General features: G+C 47.5%; 1 protein-coding gene across 1 annotated transcript in view; it reads right to left on the bottom strand.

Annotated features, from left to right (window-relative positions):
• Window positions 1-16,199, bottom strand: part of LOC308588311 (uncharacterized protein) — a 185,902-nt gene extending 169,703 nt beyond the window's left edge. Inside the window, exon 1 of the mRNA XM_081196785.1 lies at window positions 15,999-16,199. Coding sequence (XP_081052911.1) covers window positions 15,999-16,083 — 85 coding nt within the window. The 5' untranslated portion in view covers window positions 16,084-16,199. The remainder of the gene's footprint in view (window positions 1-15,998) is intronic.
• Window positions 16,200-17,026: the final 827 nt, after the last annotated feature.

Here is a 17,026-nt window from a genome sequence, read left to right as displayed (position 1 = left end):
GCTGCCGCTTGCCCACCAGGTTTCTCTTACGCACAGCAACCCAGGTCATGTGGGCGGGGAGGGGGGGTTGCAGTGATTTTTAGGAAGTCATTAGTTTGCATCAGGCGTCCTACTGGGAAGACCCAGTTTTCTGAGTGCATGTTCTGGAAGTTGGGCAATAGGGGCAGTACAGGATTCCTTTTGGTGTACCGACCTCCCCGCTGCACCAAGGATTCCCTGTCCGAGCTGCTTCAGGTCGTGGCGGATGTTCTCCTGGAGACACCTAGTTTGGTTGTCCTAGGGGATTTTAACATCCACGCCGACACGACCTTACAAGGGGCCGCTTGGGACTTCGTGGAAAGCATGGCCTCCATGGGGCTGTCCCTGAATAAGTTGGGCCCAACTCATAGTCATGGACATGCCTTGGACCTGGTATTCACCTCTAGTGACGTGGGTGATCTGACACTAAGTAAAAGTGAAACCAAAGAAGTGCCATGGTCAGATCACTTCCTGGTGCAACTGGACTTCTCTGCGACCCTTCCCCTCTGCAGGGAGGTGGGACCAATTCGGATGGTCCGCCCCCGCCACTTAATGGATCCAAATGGTTTCCAGAGAGTGGTAGGGGATGCTTTATCCCATGTTGATGGCCTTTCAGCTGATTCCCTGGTGGCCCGCTGGAATGCGGAGTTAACCAGGGCTATCGACTGTCTGGCTCCGAAGCACCCTCTCCGATTGCATGGAGCCCGGACAGCCCCGTGGTTTTCTTCGGAGCTGAGGGCGATGAAACAATCGCTGAGACGGCTAGAGCGTCGGTGGCAGAAAACTCACTCCGAATCTGACCGGACACAGGTTAGAGCTCAACGTCGAGCCTACCAAGTGGCGATAGCGACGGCAAAGAAGACTTTCTTCACCGCCTCTATTGCATCTGCAGAAAATAGTAGCAGGAGACTCTTTCAGGTGGTCCGCAATTTAACGGAACCACCTTTACCACCGGGGCCTTGTAAAGACCCCAAGATCTCCTGCAACGATTTTGTAAAGTTTTTTGCAGATAAAATCACTCATATTCGGAAAGAGCTAGACACCACCATGGGAGCAGGGCTGGGGCGGGAGAGTGCTAGAGCCCTGTCTGGTCAAGTTGCATGGAATCAATTTCAATCCGTTACCCCCGAGGATGTGGACAGGCTGCTTGGACGCGTGAAACCAACCACCTGTCTCCTTGATCCTTGCCCATCCTGGCTAATAAAAGCAAGCCGGGAAGGGCTGGGCGATGGGCTTCGTGGGGTGGTGAATGCTTCCCTCTGTGAGGGAACATTCCCAGATCCGCTGAAAGAGGCGGTCATTAAACCGCTTCTTAAAAAACCATCTTCAGACCCGGCCAGTATGGCCAACTATTGCCCAGTCTCAAATCTTCCATTCCTGGGCAAGGTGATTGAGCGAGTGGTTGCTGAACAACTCCAGGCACGCCTGGAAGAAGCGGACCATTTGGATCCCTTCCAGTCGGGATTCAGGCCTCATCATGGGACTGAAACTGCCTTGGTCGCACTGGTTGATGATCTCCGGCGAGCTAGGGACAAAGGTGAGAGTTGTTTCCTAGTTCTGCTGGATCTCTGAGCGGCCTTTGATACAATCGACCATAACATCCTTCTGGACCGTCTAGAGGGGTTAGGAGCTGGGGGCACTGTTATACAGTGGTTTCGCTCCTTCCTCCTGGGCCGTGTTCAGAAAGTGGTGGTGGTGGATGAGTGTTCAGACCCTTGGGCCCTCACTTGTGGGGTGCCTCAGGGTTCCGTCCTCTCCCCCATGCTTTTTAACATCTATATGAAGCCGCTGGGAGAGATCATCAGGGGGTTTGGACTGGGTGTCCATCAATATGCAGATGATACCCAGCTCTACCTTTCTTTCAAATCAGAACCAGTGAAGGCGGTGAAGGTCCTGTGTGAGTGCCTGGAGGCGGTTGGAGGATGGATGGCGGCTAATGGATTGAAGTTGAATCCTGACAAGACAGAAGTACTGTTTTTGGGGGACAGGGGGCAGGCTGGTGTGGAGGACTCCCTGGTCATGAATGCGGTAACTGTGCCCCTGAAGGACCAGGTGCGTAGCCTGGGAGTCATTTTGGACTCACAGCTGTCCATGGAGGCGCAGGTCAATTCTGTATCCAGGGCAGCTGTCTACCAACTCCACCTGGTACGCAGGCTGAGACCCTACCTGCCCACGGACTGTCTGGCCAGAGTGGTGCATGCTCTAGTTATCTCCCGCTTGGACTACTGCAATGCGCTCTACGTGGGGCTACCTTTGAAGGTGACTCGGAAACTACAGCTAATCCAGAATGCGGCAGCTAGACTGGTGACTGGGGGCGGCCGCCGAGACCACATAACACCGGTCTTGAAAGACCTACATTGGCTCCCAGTACGTTTCCGAGCACAATTCAAAGTGCTGGTGTTGACCTTTAAAGCCCTAAACGGCTTTGGCCCAGTATACCTGAAGGAGCGTCTCCACCCCCATCGTTCTGCCCGGACACTGAGGTCCAGCGCTGAGGGCCTTCTGGCGGTTCCCTCATTGTGAGAAGCGAAGCTACAGGGAACCAGGCAGAGGGCCTTTTCGGTGGTGGCGCCCGCCCTGTGGAATGCCCTCCCATCGGATGTCAAGGTGATGGACAACTATCTGACATTCAGAAGACATCTTAAGGCGGCCCTATTCAGGGAAGCTTTTAATGTATGATATTTTAGTGTTTTTTGGTTTCTGTGGAAGCCGCCCAGAGTGGCTGGGGAAACCCAGCCAGATGGGCAGGGTACAAATAATAAATTATTATTATTATTATTATTATTATTATTATTATTATTATTATTATTATTATTGATCTTGACGTTCAGGATGCCCAGCAGCTTCTGCCAGAAGCTCGAGATGAATTGGCGACCCCGGTCGGACAGGATGGACCGTGGTAAGCCGTGAACTTTGAACACGTGGTCGATGAACAGCTTGGCTGTCTGTTCCGCTGTGGCCACCTTCGCGCAAGGAATGAAGTGCGCCATCTTGGTGAACAGGTCGACGACCACGAGTACCGCTGTTTTGCCTCGCGAGCTGGGCAGATCTGTGACAAAGTCCAGGGCCACTTTCTCCCACGGTTCGAGTGGCATCTGTAGCGGTTCCAGCAGTCACGCCGGCTTCCTGTGCACTGGTTTGGCCCTTTGGCATTTGTCACACCTAGAGACGTAATCCGCGACTTCTCCCCTCATCTGGGGCCACCAAAAGTCTCTGGCTACTAATTCCGCCGTCTTGTCCTTGCCGAAGTGTTAAATTTGTTGAATGGTTTCTTTAAATGTGAAGGTTCATCATTGTTCCACTCCATGTGTATGTCTTTAAGGGGCCGGAGCAAGGGCCAGAGAAAACTAACGAGACCCAGCTTTACAGCTGTGAAACGTAGCAGGTGCTGCTGAGTTGTATTTGATTAAGGCGTGTCAGCATCTGGGTGTAGTATATAAGGAGCAGCACCTAGCTCTCCCATTACCCTGGGGGATGGGTTGGTGGTTGGGTCATGTTTGTTTGTTAATATATTTAGTGTTAATGGAGTTTTTGTTTTTCTTATTAAAACCTTTAAGTACTTTTTGAGTCCTTTCTTTTTAATGCATGATCTCCCCAGCAAGCTCTCTGCAGCGTCACTATACTGCACAAAAAGCCAACATCTTTGGTTATGGGCCCAGCTGCTGAGTGGATGACTGCATATTTTTGGACTCTGAGAAAGGTTTGAAAACTCCTTCTCCTGTTAGCCTAGTTTTTGTGGGTCTGGAAGATATCCAGAATGGTTGACCGGGTTCCTGAAGCTGAGAAGGCTCTGGTCTTCCCACAGCTAACAGATGAGAACTATAGTTTATGGTCTTTTCGGGTGGAGGCGCTTTTGACCTCTAGAGAAGTATGGACCTATGTAACTAATGACCCTCCTAACCCTGTGACTAATGCTTGGTCGAAAGGAGATGCAAAAGCCAGGGCGATAATTAATTTGGCAGTCAGCGACCAGCAAGTAGTCTATATAAGAAATAAGAAAACTGCCAAAGAAATGTGGGACAGTCTTGCAGCAGTGCATGTTAGAAAAGAGTCAGCGTCTGCATTGACGTTTTTCAAGCAGTTGTACCAGACGAAGTTGCAGCCTGGTGGTGATTTGGCAGCACACTTGAGACGTCTGGAGGCAATACGCGGCGAGTTAATTCGAAGGGACATGGAGATACCGGATATTCAGTATGTTTTTATCATCCTTTGTTCCCTTAATGAGGACTTTGATGGTATAGCTAGCCAGATATCTGCCGTTCCACCAGCACAATTAACTGTGGAAGGGGTAACGGCAAGATTAATGGGCGAGTTGGATAGAAGGGAGGCTTGTGCCATAAGCACTCCTGTTTCCAGAAAGAATGAGGAACACCATATGCAAACCTGTGGTGATACAACTGCATTTAAAGCTGCAAAGCGTTGTTGGTTCTGCAATAAGCAAGGACATTTTGCAAGGGACTGCAGATCCAAAAGAAAGCAAAGTTCTCCCAAGCCTGTTTCTGTTCGTCAATCACGGTCGTCAGCCCAGCAGCCGACATCGTACCGTAAGGACAGAAACGAGCTGCGAGCTTTTCACGCTCGGACTAAAGATCGTAAAAGAATTAAAGATGCCAAGTGGAAGTCTTTTGTTATCGACTCAGGAGCATCGCAGCACGTCTGCAATGATCGAAGCTTGTTTATTTCTTTCGAAGAGGAAATTGGTAATGTACATTTAGCCAATTCACAAGTCCTGCAGTCGCTTGGCAGGGGTACTGTTAAACTTGACTCTTTAAACATTACAATAGCGAACTGCATTTACTGCCCGTCAGTGGACAATTTATTATCAGTAAGGTGTTTTGCTCGTCAAGGCATAACTGTGCGTTTCTTAAAGTCTATGTGTGAGTTTTTCGATGGGAACAAACGTCTATTGTATGCCCGGGAATCTGATGGTTTATATAGACTGTATTTTCGAACCTACTCCCAATCGCCTATAAATTGCAGAGCAGCACAGTCAAGCCAGGGGTTGAGGAATGTAAGGCCACATTCTGGGTGTGTCCACATGGCGCACAGAATTCTGGGACACCTAAATTTTGCTGATGTAATTAAGACACAGAATATTGTCTTTTTTTAAAAAAAAAAAAATTTTATTGGGTTTTCACATTTTATATAAACACAAACAACACACATAACACCAAAACAAACATAAAAAACAACAAACATGAATAGTTCCCGGAAATCTTATTTTCTAACCCTAGTCCTTGACTTCCCCCCACCCCCTCCCCTGCATCCCTGTTCCCAGATTTGTGTCAGCAAGTTGGCATTTCTTCCGTCTTAGTATTATTCCTTTTATAAAAAACAAAAATAAATTTTCCTAAGTTGGACCCCAATTCTCTTCCCTCGATTTCTCATTTTTTCTTACATAATTTTCTTATTACTAAACCCCCTGGTCTTGAGTGTTGTTTAAATTTAAATACTTCCCTCCCTCCCATCCCCGCTTTGCGTCCTTTCCCAAGACCTGTCCAAAATAACAGTTTTTAGCCTGGATTCCGGACATCCGAGGCTCTCAAATCTCTTTCAGTCCCTCTCCGCCAATTTTGTTGGTAGTCCTTTTTGTCTATCATCAAGTCTCGAAAGATTTCCTTAACCATCAATCCAATCAGTCCATAGTCTCTTCTCATATTTAAAGGCAACTGCTGAGGAATTTCCACAAGGCCTAAGTCTTGGTGATAGTCAAAATCAAAGTCTATGTGGAGGCCCCAATTGTACTTCTTTATTTCAAGTTCCTGAATTCCATAAAGTCCCAGGGCCTCCACTTTCGTCTTCTGTATCTTTCGTAGGCTTAAAGTAGATTCAATCCAATAGTCTCCTTGCTTGTGTTCTCCAGATGCCAGCTTCTGGTTAGTATTTTCCCAGATAACTTGTTCTCTTTCTTGTTTAGTCTTCTCCTCTTCTTTGTTTATAGTTTCGAATTCAGCTGTGGGTTCTTTCTCACTCAGGCCCTCATTACATTCAGCAGAACTACTTGTTTCCAAATCCAAGGTCGTCAATTGTTTACTCATAGCTGTAGTCTGCTCCTGTAAGGTTCCCACCAGTGAAAACATCCTTTCGATTTCTCTCAGTATCTTTCCACCCACAGCCATTGTAATTCCACAGAATTCCCCCTAGAGGGAATCTGGTTACTGAGTAATCTTTTCTCCAACAATCCTCTGTCGTATTATTGTTTCTTTGTTTCCCAAAATTTTAGTTCAATTGTAACTCCTTTTAATCCGGAGAGGTCTTAAACAGCGATTTTTTTTCACTATTAATAGTCCATTTGACAGCTTTTGACAGCTGTCAAATTCTGCTCCTCTATACCGGCTCCAAAGCAGGTCGCTCCCGGGCCCGGGAGGGAGGGTTGTTTACCACAAAACAAAGACTCTTCCAACACTCCACCCTCCTGTTCAATTTTACCTTTCTAAATCTTGGAAGTTACTGTCTTTTTAAAACTCACCCTTTACAGGGTAGGCACTCCAACTTAGCTCTTATTTCGTTGCTCTGGATTGTCTGCAAGGGGGGGTGTGGGGACTTCCTTTTGGCACACCCCCCGGTCGTCTCAAATTCAGAAGGTAAAAATTTTAAAGTTCAGTTCCAAATTACTCACGGGTTCTTTTTTCAGTCCGAATTTCAAGGAAGGAAGTCAGCGCTCTCCGGTTATGGCTCGCGGCTTCGCTCAGCGGCGGTAGCGGTCGACTCTCAGTGCCACGCCGTCCCCTGTATCCCCTCCGTAGCCTTTAAAAAGGCTCATTGCGAATCAGGGGGGGCGCTTAAGGCACCCGCCGAGTCTTCAGTCCGCAGGCTTCTGCGCCTGCGGTTTTTAAGGGTCCCCGTGTCGCCGGCACGGCAAAGACCCATCCACCGCTGAGCCGATTCCCTCCAGAGCTCGGAGGGAATCCGCCATTTCCCGATCGCGCCAACCCGGAAGTCCAAGACACAGAATATTGTCAATGGCCTCAACTTAAAACCATGTAAATTCTTTATGCAGTGTCTATCCTGTTGCAAGAATAAGATTAAGGTTGCACGCAAGGGTAGGTGCTCAGATAGGAAAGTAACTGAGCCATTTGAGCGTGTACATTGTGATTTAGTTGGGCCACTCCCACCATCATTAGGAGGTTCGAAGTACTGGCTTACCCTCATAGACCAGTATAGTAGATATTGTTGGACTTATGCAATAGCTGAGAAGTCCCAAGCATTTGAGAAGTACAAGGTTTTTTGCAACTGGGTAAAAACGCACTTTAACAAACCTATTAAGAACCTGTTTTCTGACCGGGGCGGGGAATTTGTTTCTGAGGATTTTGAGAAATTCCTGGAAGCGCAGGGGACTACTCATGAGTTATCTTGCCCCCGAAGTCCCTGGCAAAATGGGCTTGTTGAAGTTGTGCAGCGTGACCTGCAGGCAGGGGTTAAAACTTATCTGCACGATGCTAATCTGCCCAAAGACTTTTGGGCTGAAGCGCTCCATGCCTTTTGTTATGTTAGAAATCGCAGTTATCATTCTGGTTTAGATGTCACCCCCTATGAGAAGCTGTTTAAAAAACGCCCTAATCTGAAATACCTACGCATTTGGGGTTCAGATGTAATTATGCATTATCCTGCTAAGCAGAAATTGGGTGAACGTAGTGTTCAGGGAAAATTAATGGGCTACCAGCAGGGGGCATACAGAATTTACATACCAGCAACTCGCAAATTTCATATTACCAGAAGCATGATACAAACTGTAAATTGGAATGGAGTTGCTGTTTTCCAAGATACTAATGGTATAAATGATACTGAGGAAGAAGAGGAAGAAGCAGCAGCAGCAGGAGGAAATGGTGCTTCTGAATTAATGGGAAAAAGACAAAAAGCCTGTTGAATCTGGTAATTTGTTTGATTTAAAGTCACAGGCACCCGAGGGGAGGTTAGATTCTCTTGAGTTTTCTGACCGTGAGCTTAGCCTACAGGCACCTCTTCAGTCTGACAATGATGATTTACAACCTGAAACTAGTAGTTCACTCAGTCCCATTAAGTCTGAGGAGTTTGACTCTCCTTCTGGACTGAGACGTTCAGATAGAAAGAGGCAGAAGCCACAACGTTTCGCAGATGAACACTTTAATACTGTGTATGCCAATAAGGTGGTTTTTGAGCCAAAAAGCTACCATGATGTTCAGAATTTACCTAAGCACCAAGCTGAAAATTGGTATAAAGCTATGAACTCTGAGATAGCTTCTTTAAAAGAGCATAACACTTGGTCTCTTGTACCACAAACCCCAGATATGAGACTTATTGATTCAAAATGGGTTTATAGAGTTAAAATGAATGACAAAAATGAAGTTGTAAGGTACAAGGCAAGACTAGTTGCTAGAGGTTTTCAACAAATTCCAGGCGAAGATTATGATTTGTGTTATTCACCAAGTGTAAAATATGAAACAGTTAAGCTTTTGTTAAAAGATGCATCACAACGTGGACATTCCGTTTATCACCTAGATATAAAAACTGCGTATTTGTTTGCAGATTTAAAAGAAACTAGTTGCTGATGAAATGGTTGTATTTAATTATGTTCCAGGTGACAATCAAATTGCGGACATTTTTACTAAAGCTCTTCCAAAGGTTACACATGAAAAACATGTACAAAGTATGCTTTATGTTTTTGTTCCACAATGATGAACCGCAGGGGAAATGTTGAATGGTTTCTTTAAATGTGAAGGTTCATCATTGTTCCACTCCATGTGTATGTCTTTAAGGGGCCGGAGCAAGGGCCAGAGAAAACTAACGAGACCCAGCTTTACAGCTGTGAAACGTAGCAGGTGCTGCTGAGTTGTATTTGATTAAGGCGTGTCAGCATTTGGGTGTAGTATATAAGGAGCAGCACCTAGCTCTCCCATTACCCTGGGGGATGGGTTGGTGGTTGGGTCATGTTTGTTTGTTAATATATTTAGTGTTAATGGAGTTTTTGTTTTTCTTATTAAAACCTTTAAGTACTTTTTGAGTCCTTTCTTTTTAATGCATGATCTCCCCAGCAAGCTCTCTGCAGCGTCACTATACTGCAAAAAAACCAACAAAATTATCTGTTGACTGTATAAAATTGTTTGGAAAATGAAAAAAAAATATTTAAAAAAATAATAATAATTCAGTTAGACAATGATGGCCTGATTCTGGCAACAGAGCACCCAGATTGCTGTCAACTTAGTTAAAAGGTATTCATCAGGTTCATCAGATAAAACAGCAACATCCGCATCTGAAACTGCAAGGCAAATTCCACTTGGCTATCAAGATCTCTGCCCATCACAACATCTAACTGTCGCATCTGGCGATGGGCACAAGGGAGGCGGGCAGAGGCCCAACTGGGAGCCACACCAACGGTGTCACCCCAGGAGAAGACGGGCACTGGGTGGGTTTCCCAAAACTTCTTTTTTCTTAACTTTATTATTAGTATTTAAACTCTCATGAATTATGAAGGATTCCTGAACCAACACAGGCCACTTCCTGGGACCGCCACTTCAGCCCTGACTTCCTCATGATGATGATGATGATGATGGGGGGGAAATCTATCATTGTTTCCCTTCCCCTGCCCTCCCATCATTATCATCACTATTTTTTACTTCTTACTTCACCTTACTGTTATTGTTATTGCTATTGCTAGTGTTATTTTTCTTTTCTTTTTTGCTTTTTTGTTGTTGTTTTTTGTTTTTTTAAAGGAAAATACACAGAGAGAGAGACTCTTAATGGCCCTGCTTTTTTCACCCCATCCCCCTCTTCCTTCTCTTTTTCTTTCTTTCTCCTTCCCCCAAAACAAAGAAATAAACATTTCATACCTACATACATATATCATTTCATCCACTTTCAATTGTGAATACCCCCTTTTATTTTCCTTTTTTATGGTTTTTTATCTCACACTATAATTTGAATCCCCGTGGGACACAGGTGGCGCTGTGGGTTAAACCAAATAGCCTAGGACTTGCCAATCAGAAGGTCGGCAGTTCAAATCCCCGTGATGGGGTGAGCTCCTGTTGCTCAGTCCCAGCTCCTGCCAACCTAGCAGTTCGAAAGCACGTCAAAGTGCAAGTAGATAAATAGGTACCGCTCCGGCGGGAAAGTAAACGGCGTTTCCGTGCACTGCTCTGGTTGGCCATAAGCGGCTTAGTCCTGCTGGCCACATGACCCGGAAGCTGTACGCCGGCTCCCTCGGCCAGTAAAGCGAGATAAGCGCTGCAACCCCAGAGTCGGCCACGACTGGACCTAATGGTCAGGGGTCCCTTTACCTTTTTATAACTTGAATCACCACTGAAATTTTTTATCATTATTACTACTACTTTTTTCCCTTTAAAAAAAAATCTACTTTTTTATTTCTATACTTTTTATTTTATTTTTTTATTTTTTTCATCTTTTTTCTTGTTTGTTTTTTAACTATAACATCCAACCGTCACAAATACAGAGGAAGTATTTGCAAATACATCTATGGCAAAAGTAACCAAAGAGAATTTACAACTCCTTCAAGAGCAAGCAAAAGATACCATCACCAAATTTGAAAAAGGATGGATTTATGGCTCCATGTTTTAAACTCTGCAACCACAACACCACAATTATGCCACAGGGATAAACACTCACTGCAACTGAAATGCCTTCTGGCTACATGGTCAGACGTCAGCCTAACAGTCATTCTAAACCCAAATAACAATCCATCGATAATGCATTCTTACGAATTTCAGAATTAAATCAGAAGAGTTTTACATCTGTTCTTGCTAAAAGGTAAGATACAAGCATTCCAATATGCATACACCAAGACCAAAAAATAAAAATCCATCAACTTCAAACAGATCTTTTAAAAAATAAAAACGAAAACAGCAGATTGCCTAGAAACGAGTAAAAACAAACCAATTCAACAAGCCAGCCATTTGTCTTCCTCTGAAACTGGAGAAAGCTTTTCCCTGAGTACATTCCCTGAGTTTGCTCAGAAAGGCCATTCAAGAACTAAAACGTGGATTGGGCTTCTTTGTAAAGTCCTGAAGTCTTAAATCTAACCATCCAGTCCAGGATGGCCCATCAAGGTACATAATAGATTTTCTTTCTGAAAGTGTCCGAACCCAAAGAGTACTCATTAATGGTTTCTCGTCATCCTGGAAAAAGTGAGAAGCTGCAGGGTTCTGTCCTGGGCCCGTTGTTGTTTAAACGTCTTTATAAATGACTTGGATGAAGGAATTGAGGAGATGCTCATCCAATTTGCAGATGACAACAAACTGGGAGGGGTAGCTAATGCTGCAGAAGACAGAATCAGAATTCAATATTGCCTTAACAGATTGGAGAACTGGGTGCAAGCGAACAGAATGCATTTCAACAGGCAGAAATGTCAGGTTCTGCACTTAGGCAGGAAGAACCAGATGTGCAAAGATAGGTTGGGGGACACCTTCCTTACTAGCAGTACTTGTGAAAAGGATCTTGGGATCTTGGTAGACCACAAGCTGAACATGAGTCCACCATGTGACACAGCAGCAAAAAAAGCTAATGCTATTCTAGCCTGCATCAACAGAAGTCTAGTGTCCAGATCAAGGGAAGAAGTCATAGTCCTGCTCTATTCTGGCCTGGTCAGACCACACCTGGAATACTGTGACTAGTTCTGGACACCACAATTTAAGAAGGATGTTGACAAGCTGGAATGGGTACAGAGGAGGCCAACCAAGACAATCACTGGTCTGGAAACCAAGCGTGATGAGGAACGGTTGAAGGAGCTGGGTTTGTTTAGTTTGAAAAAGAGGAGACTGAGAGGAGCTATGATGGCCATCTTCAAATATCTTAAAGGCTGTTCACATGGAAGATGGAGGAAGCTTGTTTTCTCCTGCTCCAGGAGGAAACTTTCTCCAGAAGAACTTTCTGACAGTAAGAGCTGTTTGACAGTGGAACAGACTCCTGGAGAACAGGCGAAGTCCCGGCAGACTGGAGGAGGGCAAATGTTGTTCCTATTTTCAAAAAGGGGAAAAGAGAGGACCCAAATAATTACCGCCCAGTCAGTCTGACATCAATACCAGGGAAGATTCTGGAGCAGATCATTAAGCAAACAGTCTGTGAGCACCTAGAAAGGAATGCTGTGATCACCAATAGTCAGCATGGATTTCTGAAAAATAAGTCATGTCAGACTAACCTGATCTCGTTTTTTGACAGAATTACAAGCCTGGTAGATGAAGAGAACGCAGTGGATGTAGCCTACCTTGATTTCAGCAAGGCATTTGACAAGGTGCCCCATGATATTCTTGTAAAGAAGCTGGTAAAATGCGGTCTTGACTATGCTACCACTCAGTGGATTTGTAACTGGCTGACTGACCGAACCCAAAGGGTGCTCATCAATGGTTCCTCTTCATCCTGGAGAAGAGTGACTAGTGGGGTGCCACAGGGTTCTGTCTTGGGCCTGGTCTTATTCAACATCTTTATCAACAACTTGGATGATGGACTCAAGGGCATCCTGATCAAATTTGCAGATGACACCAAACTGGGAGGGGTGGCTAACACCCCAGAGGACAGGATCACACTTCAAAATGACCTTGACAGGTTAGAGAACTGGGCAAAAACAAACAAGATGAATTTTAACAGGGAGAAATGTAAAGTATTGCACTTGGGCAAAAAAAAATGAGAGGCACAAATACAAGATGGGTGACACCTGGCTTGAGAGCAGTACATGTGAAAAGGATCTAGGAGTCTTGGTTGACCACAAACTTGACATGAGCCAACAGTGTGACGTGGCAGCTAAAAGAACCAATGCAATTCTGGGCTGCATCAATAGGAGTATAGCATCTAGATCAAGGGAAGTAATAGTGCCACTGTATTCTGCTCTGGTCAGACCTCACCTGGAGTACTGTGTCCAGTTCTGGGCACCACAGTTCAAGAAGGACACTGACAAACTGGAACGTGTCCAGAGGAGGGCAACCAAAATGGTCAAAGGCCTGGAAACGATGCCTTATGAGGAACGGCTAAGGGAGCTGGGCATGTTTAGCCTGGAGAAGAGGAGGTTAAGGGGTGATATGATAGCCATGTTCAAATATAGAAAAGGATGTCAAATAGAGGAGGGAGAAAGGTTGTTTTCTGCTGCTCCAGAGAAGCGGACACGGAGCAATGGATCCAAACTACAAGAAAGAAGATTCCACCTAAACATTAGGAAGAACTTCCTGACAGTAAGAGCTGTTTTACAGTGGGATTTGCTGCCAAGGAGTGTGGTGGAGTCTCCTTCTTTGGAGGTCTTTAAGCAGAGGCTTGACAACCATATGTCAGGAGTGCTCTGATTGTGTTTGCTGCTTGGCAGGGGGTTGGACTCGATGGCCCTTGTGGTCCCTTCCAACTCTATGATTCTATGATTCTATGTGGTGGACTGTCCTTTGTTGGCAATTTTTAAGTGGAGGCCAAATGGTCATCTGTCATGGATGCCTAAACTGAGGTTCTTGCATGGATTAGATGACCCTTGGACCACGTCCAACTCTACCATTCCATGGTTCTGTGATTTTATAAGGGCTGCTTACTGGTTCCTGTTGCTGGACCAATGGCTACCAGGCACCACATTTATGCTTTGTCTCCACAGTTGGAGGCAGCAATGTTTCAGAAACCAGGGGCTGGAAAACACAGCAGGGGAGGGTATTGCTCTTCTGCCCAGATCCTGGTTGGACACTGTGAGAAGAGGACGCTGGACCAGATGGCCATTGGCTAGATCCAGCAGGTGCCTCTTCTGTTATTTTTGATTGATTATCACGGGGAAATTATCTGGGCCAGGAGCCAGCTGGATCCACACACTCAAATCCGCTTGGCTTCTGTCCCAGCCCAACCCAGGAGAGGCGGGGGAGAGGGGGGAGGGAGGAGGATATATGGCTGCCGATCTGAGCCTAGAGCACCATTCAGAGCTGCCTTCCAGCGTGAGGTCCACCAGGTTCTCCTTCTTCTTCGCAATGGGTCCCTCGCTCATCCTCTGGGCTCTGCTGCCATCCATACTATGTAAGTTTGGGGATTGCTTGGAGGGGCAAGGACTCAGGAAGGCATGGAGTCGGGGGGAGTCAGTTTAGGGTATTTATGCCCTGCCTTCTTCACGGACGGGATTCTAAGTAGACACCCCTGCCCTGAGCTGCTGCTGTGCAGCTGGCTCCAGCTGGTGGACCTCAGGGCTCCGGCGAAAACCAAACTAGCCCCTGCAAATCTCAACCCATCTCTGAGCAAAGGAAGGTGGAGGGTGCTGCAGTTGGTGGTGGAAGGACCTTTGAAGGAAGCTTTTAATGACTGGTGTTTTAATGCATTTTAAATCTCCTGTTGGAAGGCGCCCAGAGTGGCTGGGGAAACCCAGCCAGATGGGCGGGGTATAAGTAATAAATGATTATGATTATGATTATGATTATGATTATGATTATGATTATGATTATGATTATGATTATGATTATGATTATGATTATGATTATGATTATGATTATGATTTGATGCTGATGGTAGTGAAGACATCAGCACCAAGCAGTTGGGCACCATCATGAGGGAGTTGGATGCCATCAAAGAGGAGCTGGATGCCATCATAGAGGTGTGGAGCATATGGGCATGGCCAGGATTTTGGGGGGGCAGGACTTTTGTTAGGGGGCAGAACCGAGGTACCTGCGACTTCTTTGGTCAGTTTGCTGAGTATTTTTATTTATTCACTTGATTTGTGGCTACGCCCCGTGGAGAAGGAAGGGAGGCGTAGGCAGGGGGCTGGAGAGCGCGACCCTCACCCTGGACTGGATTCCTCCTTGCAGGCAATGGAGCCAACGGCTTTGCAGGACGCTTGCAGCAGGGGATGCGGCGGCAGATTCGACAAGCCAATGAGGAGGCGAAGGTGGAGGAAGCTGGCTCTGTAAAGGACAGGTAAGGCTAGGACACGTCCACCTCATATGGAGGAAATTCCCCTCCTTCTCCTTACACTTCCAACAATTTTTATCTTGTGGGGCTGGACTATCTTTTGAAGAAAACCACCCCCACCCCCACGCCACCAACTCTCCCCTCCCTTCTCCACAGCCCCAGACGAGCCCCGGTGGCTGCTTACCTGTGCCTTGCGAGCGGCAGGGGCGGGCGGCGGTTTCGGTGGAGGGACAATGAGTGGCACAAAGGGGCTGGCTCCGGAGAAGGGCTGTGTAAAATGGCACTCAGCCATCCACAGCTCAACAAAGCCCAGCCCCCTTCCTCCTCTAGCCAGGGCAGGGAGAAGCCAGGAGGAGGGAGGGAGGAGCCGCCGCCGTGGCAGTGTGGATGGGGGGAAATGATGAAGCCCGAATGATCAGAATCCCCACGCCAATCACCACAGCAATTCCCACACCGTCCGCGGGCTGGATCCAGAAGGCAGTTGGGCCAGATTCGGCCCCCGGGCCTTAGCTTGCCGACCCACGTTCTATGCCGATAGCCTTGACAGGACCCTCTTTGAAAGCTTCTTAGGACAGCTGGGCTCTCTCTGGGGCTCTCAAGGAGCGTGCATTAGACCTAGAGAGTTCACAAACCAGAAAGCGGGGATCGTCTTTTGCAGTCCCTTCCTGCAATGATACAAAGCAGAACTTTGGCTTCCCCCGCCCCCCAAGCATCCAGGCTGGGGCACCTTAGAGGAGAGGTTGGCAAGGTTTGCCTCGCCTGGGTTGTTCACTCCAGCGGAGATCTCTCTGTGGGCCAGATTGTCAGTGAGTGTGAGCGCGCGCATGCATGATTTCCGGTGTCTGCGCATGCATAGGCACGATTTTCGGCACCGCAGCAGCGAGTCCCCACACCGTGCTGCGCTGGTTTATTGCAGTGCGCGGGGACTCGCCGAACAAGCAGCTCAGTTCGGGGGTGGCTCAGGGGCCGGTTAAACGACCCCCGTGGACCACAGGTTGCTGACCCTTTCCTTAGAGCCGAGATTCCCCCTCCCATCCGCTCCCCACACATCAGCCCATCTCAGAGGCAGCACTCCTACCCAGAGCCCCAAACAGAGGATGATCTGTTGTTGCCCCGCAAGCCGCCTCTCCTGCACTTACCTGGTTCCTCTCCATCCCCTCTTCCACCTGGGTTTCTGTTGTTGCTGCTGCTGGAGGTTTCCTTTGGAGCTGCGTTTGTCTCCATGTCTGCGCTTTATTCTTTACCTTTCAGACTGTTGCCTGAGGGGCAGACCAGAAACACTTCCAATAAGCAAACAGGCAATTATGGGGAGGAACTGGCCCAGGAGGAACATTGCAAGGGGGAGGGTTGAAAATCCCCAAGCTTCAATGTGGAGATCAGAAAATGCACAGTGCGCCTTGTTGGGGGAGCCAGGGCCTTGTCACAGAAACCATGTCCCCACAGCCAGAGCTTTCTCTGAGACAGTGCAGGCAGGTGCGCCTTACCACCACCTCGCTTGCCTGACCCCCGCCCCCTCCCCCACCCCACCCCATCCCCGCCCCTTTGCCGCTTCCTCCGCTGCCGGGCTGAAGGCACTGCTTTGGCTGCCTGTCACGGGACAACTTCCAGGAAGGCACTTTGTTGTTGTTGCTGAGTCGTTTAGTCGTGTCTGCCTCTCCGTGCCCCCCTGGACCAGAGCACGCCAGGCACTCCTGTCTTCCACTGCCTTCCACTCCCTTCTCCTTGTGCCCTCCATCTTTCCCAACACCAGGGTCTTTTCCAGGGAGTCTTCTCTTCTCCGGAGGTGGCCAAAGTCTTAGAGCCTCAGCTTCAGGATCTGTCCTTCCAGTGAGCACTCAGGGCTGATTTCCTTCAGAATGGAGAGGTTTGGTCTTCTTGCAGTCCATGGGACTCTCAAGAGTCTCCTCCAGCACCAGAATTCAAAAGCATCCATTCTTCGGCGATCAGCCTTCTTGATGGTCCAGCTCTCACTTGGCGATGGTCAAAGGGTCGCGTCAAAGCACTTGGGAAGCAGCAGCGGTGGGGGCAGTGGCAAAGTGGGAGGGGTGGGAGGGACGGAGAGGGTGGGACAGCGGGCAAGCAGCTGGGGTGGACATGGTGCCTACGGGCACCTAATTTTACTTGGGGAAAACCACAGCTGCTCCCAGTGGGGTGACCTGGCTTTGAT

The sequence above is a fragment of the Podarcis bocagei genome (genome assembly GCF_964188305.1).
Source record: "Podarcis bocagei genome assembly, chromosome: 5".
Taxonomy (NCBI): domain Eukaryota; kingdom Metazoa; phylum Chordata; class Lepidosauria; order Squamata; family Lacertidae; genus Podarcis; species Podarcis bocagei.
Note: the sequence above shows the minus strand (reverse complement) of the source record. Positions and strands in the feature narration are given on the sequence as shown.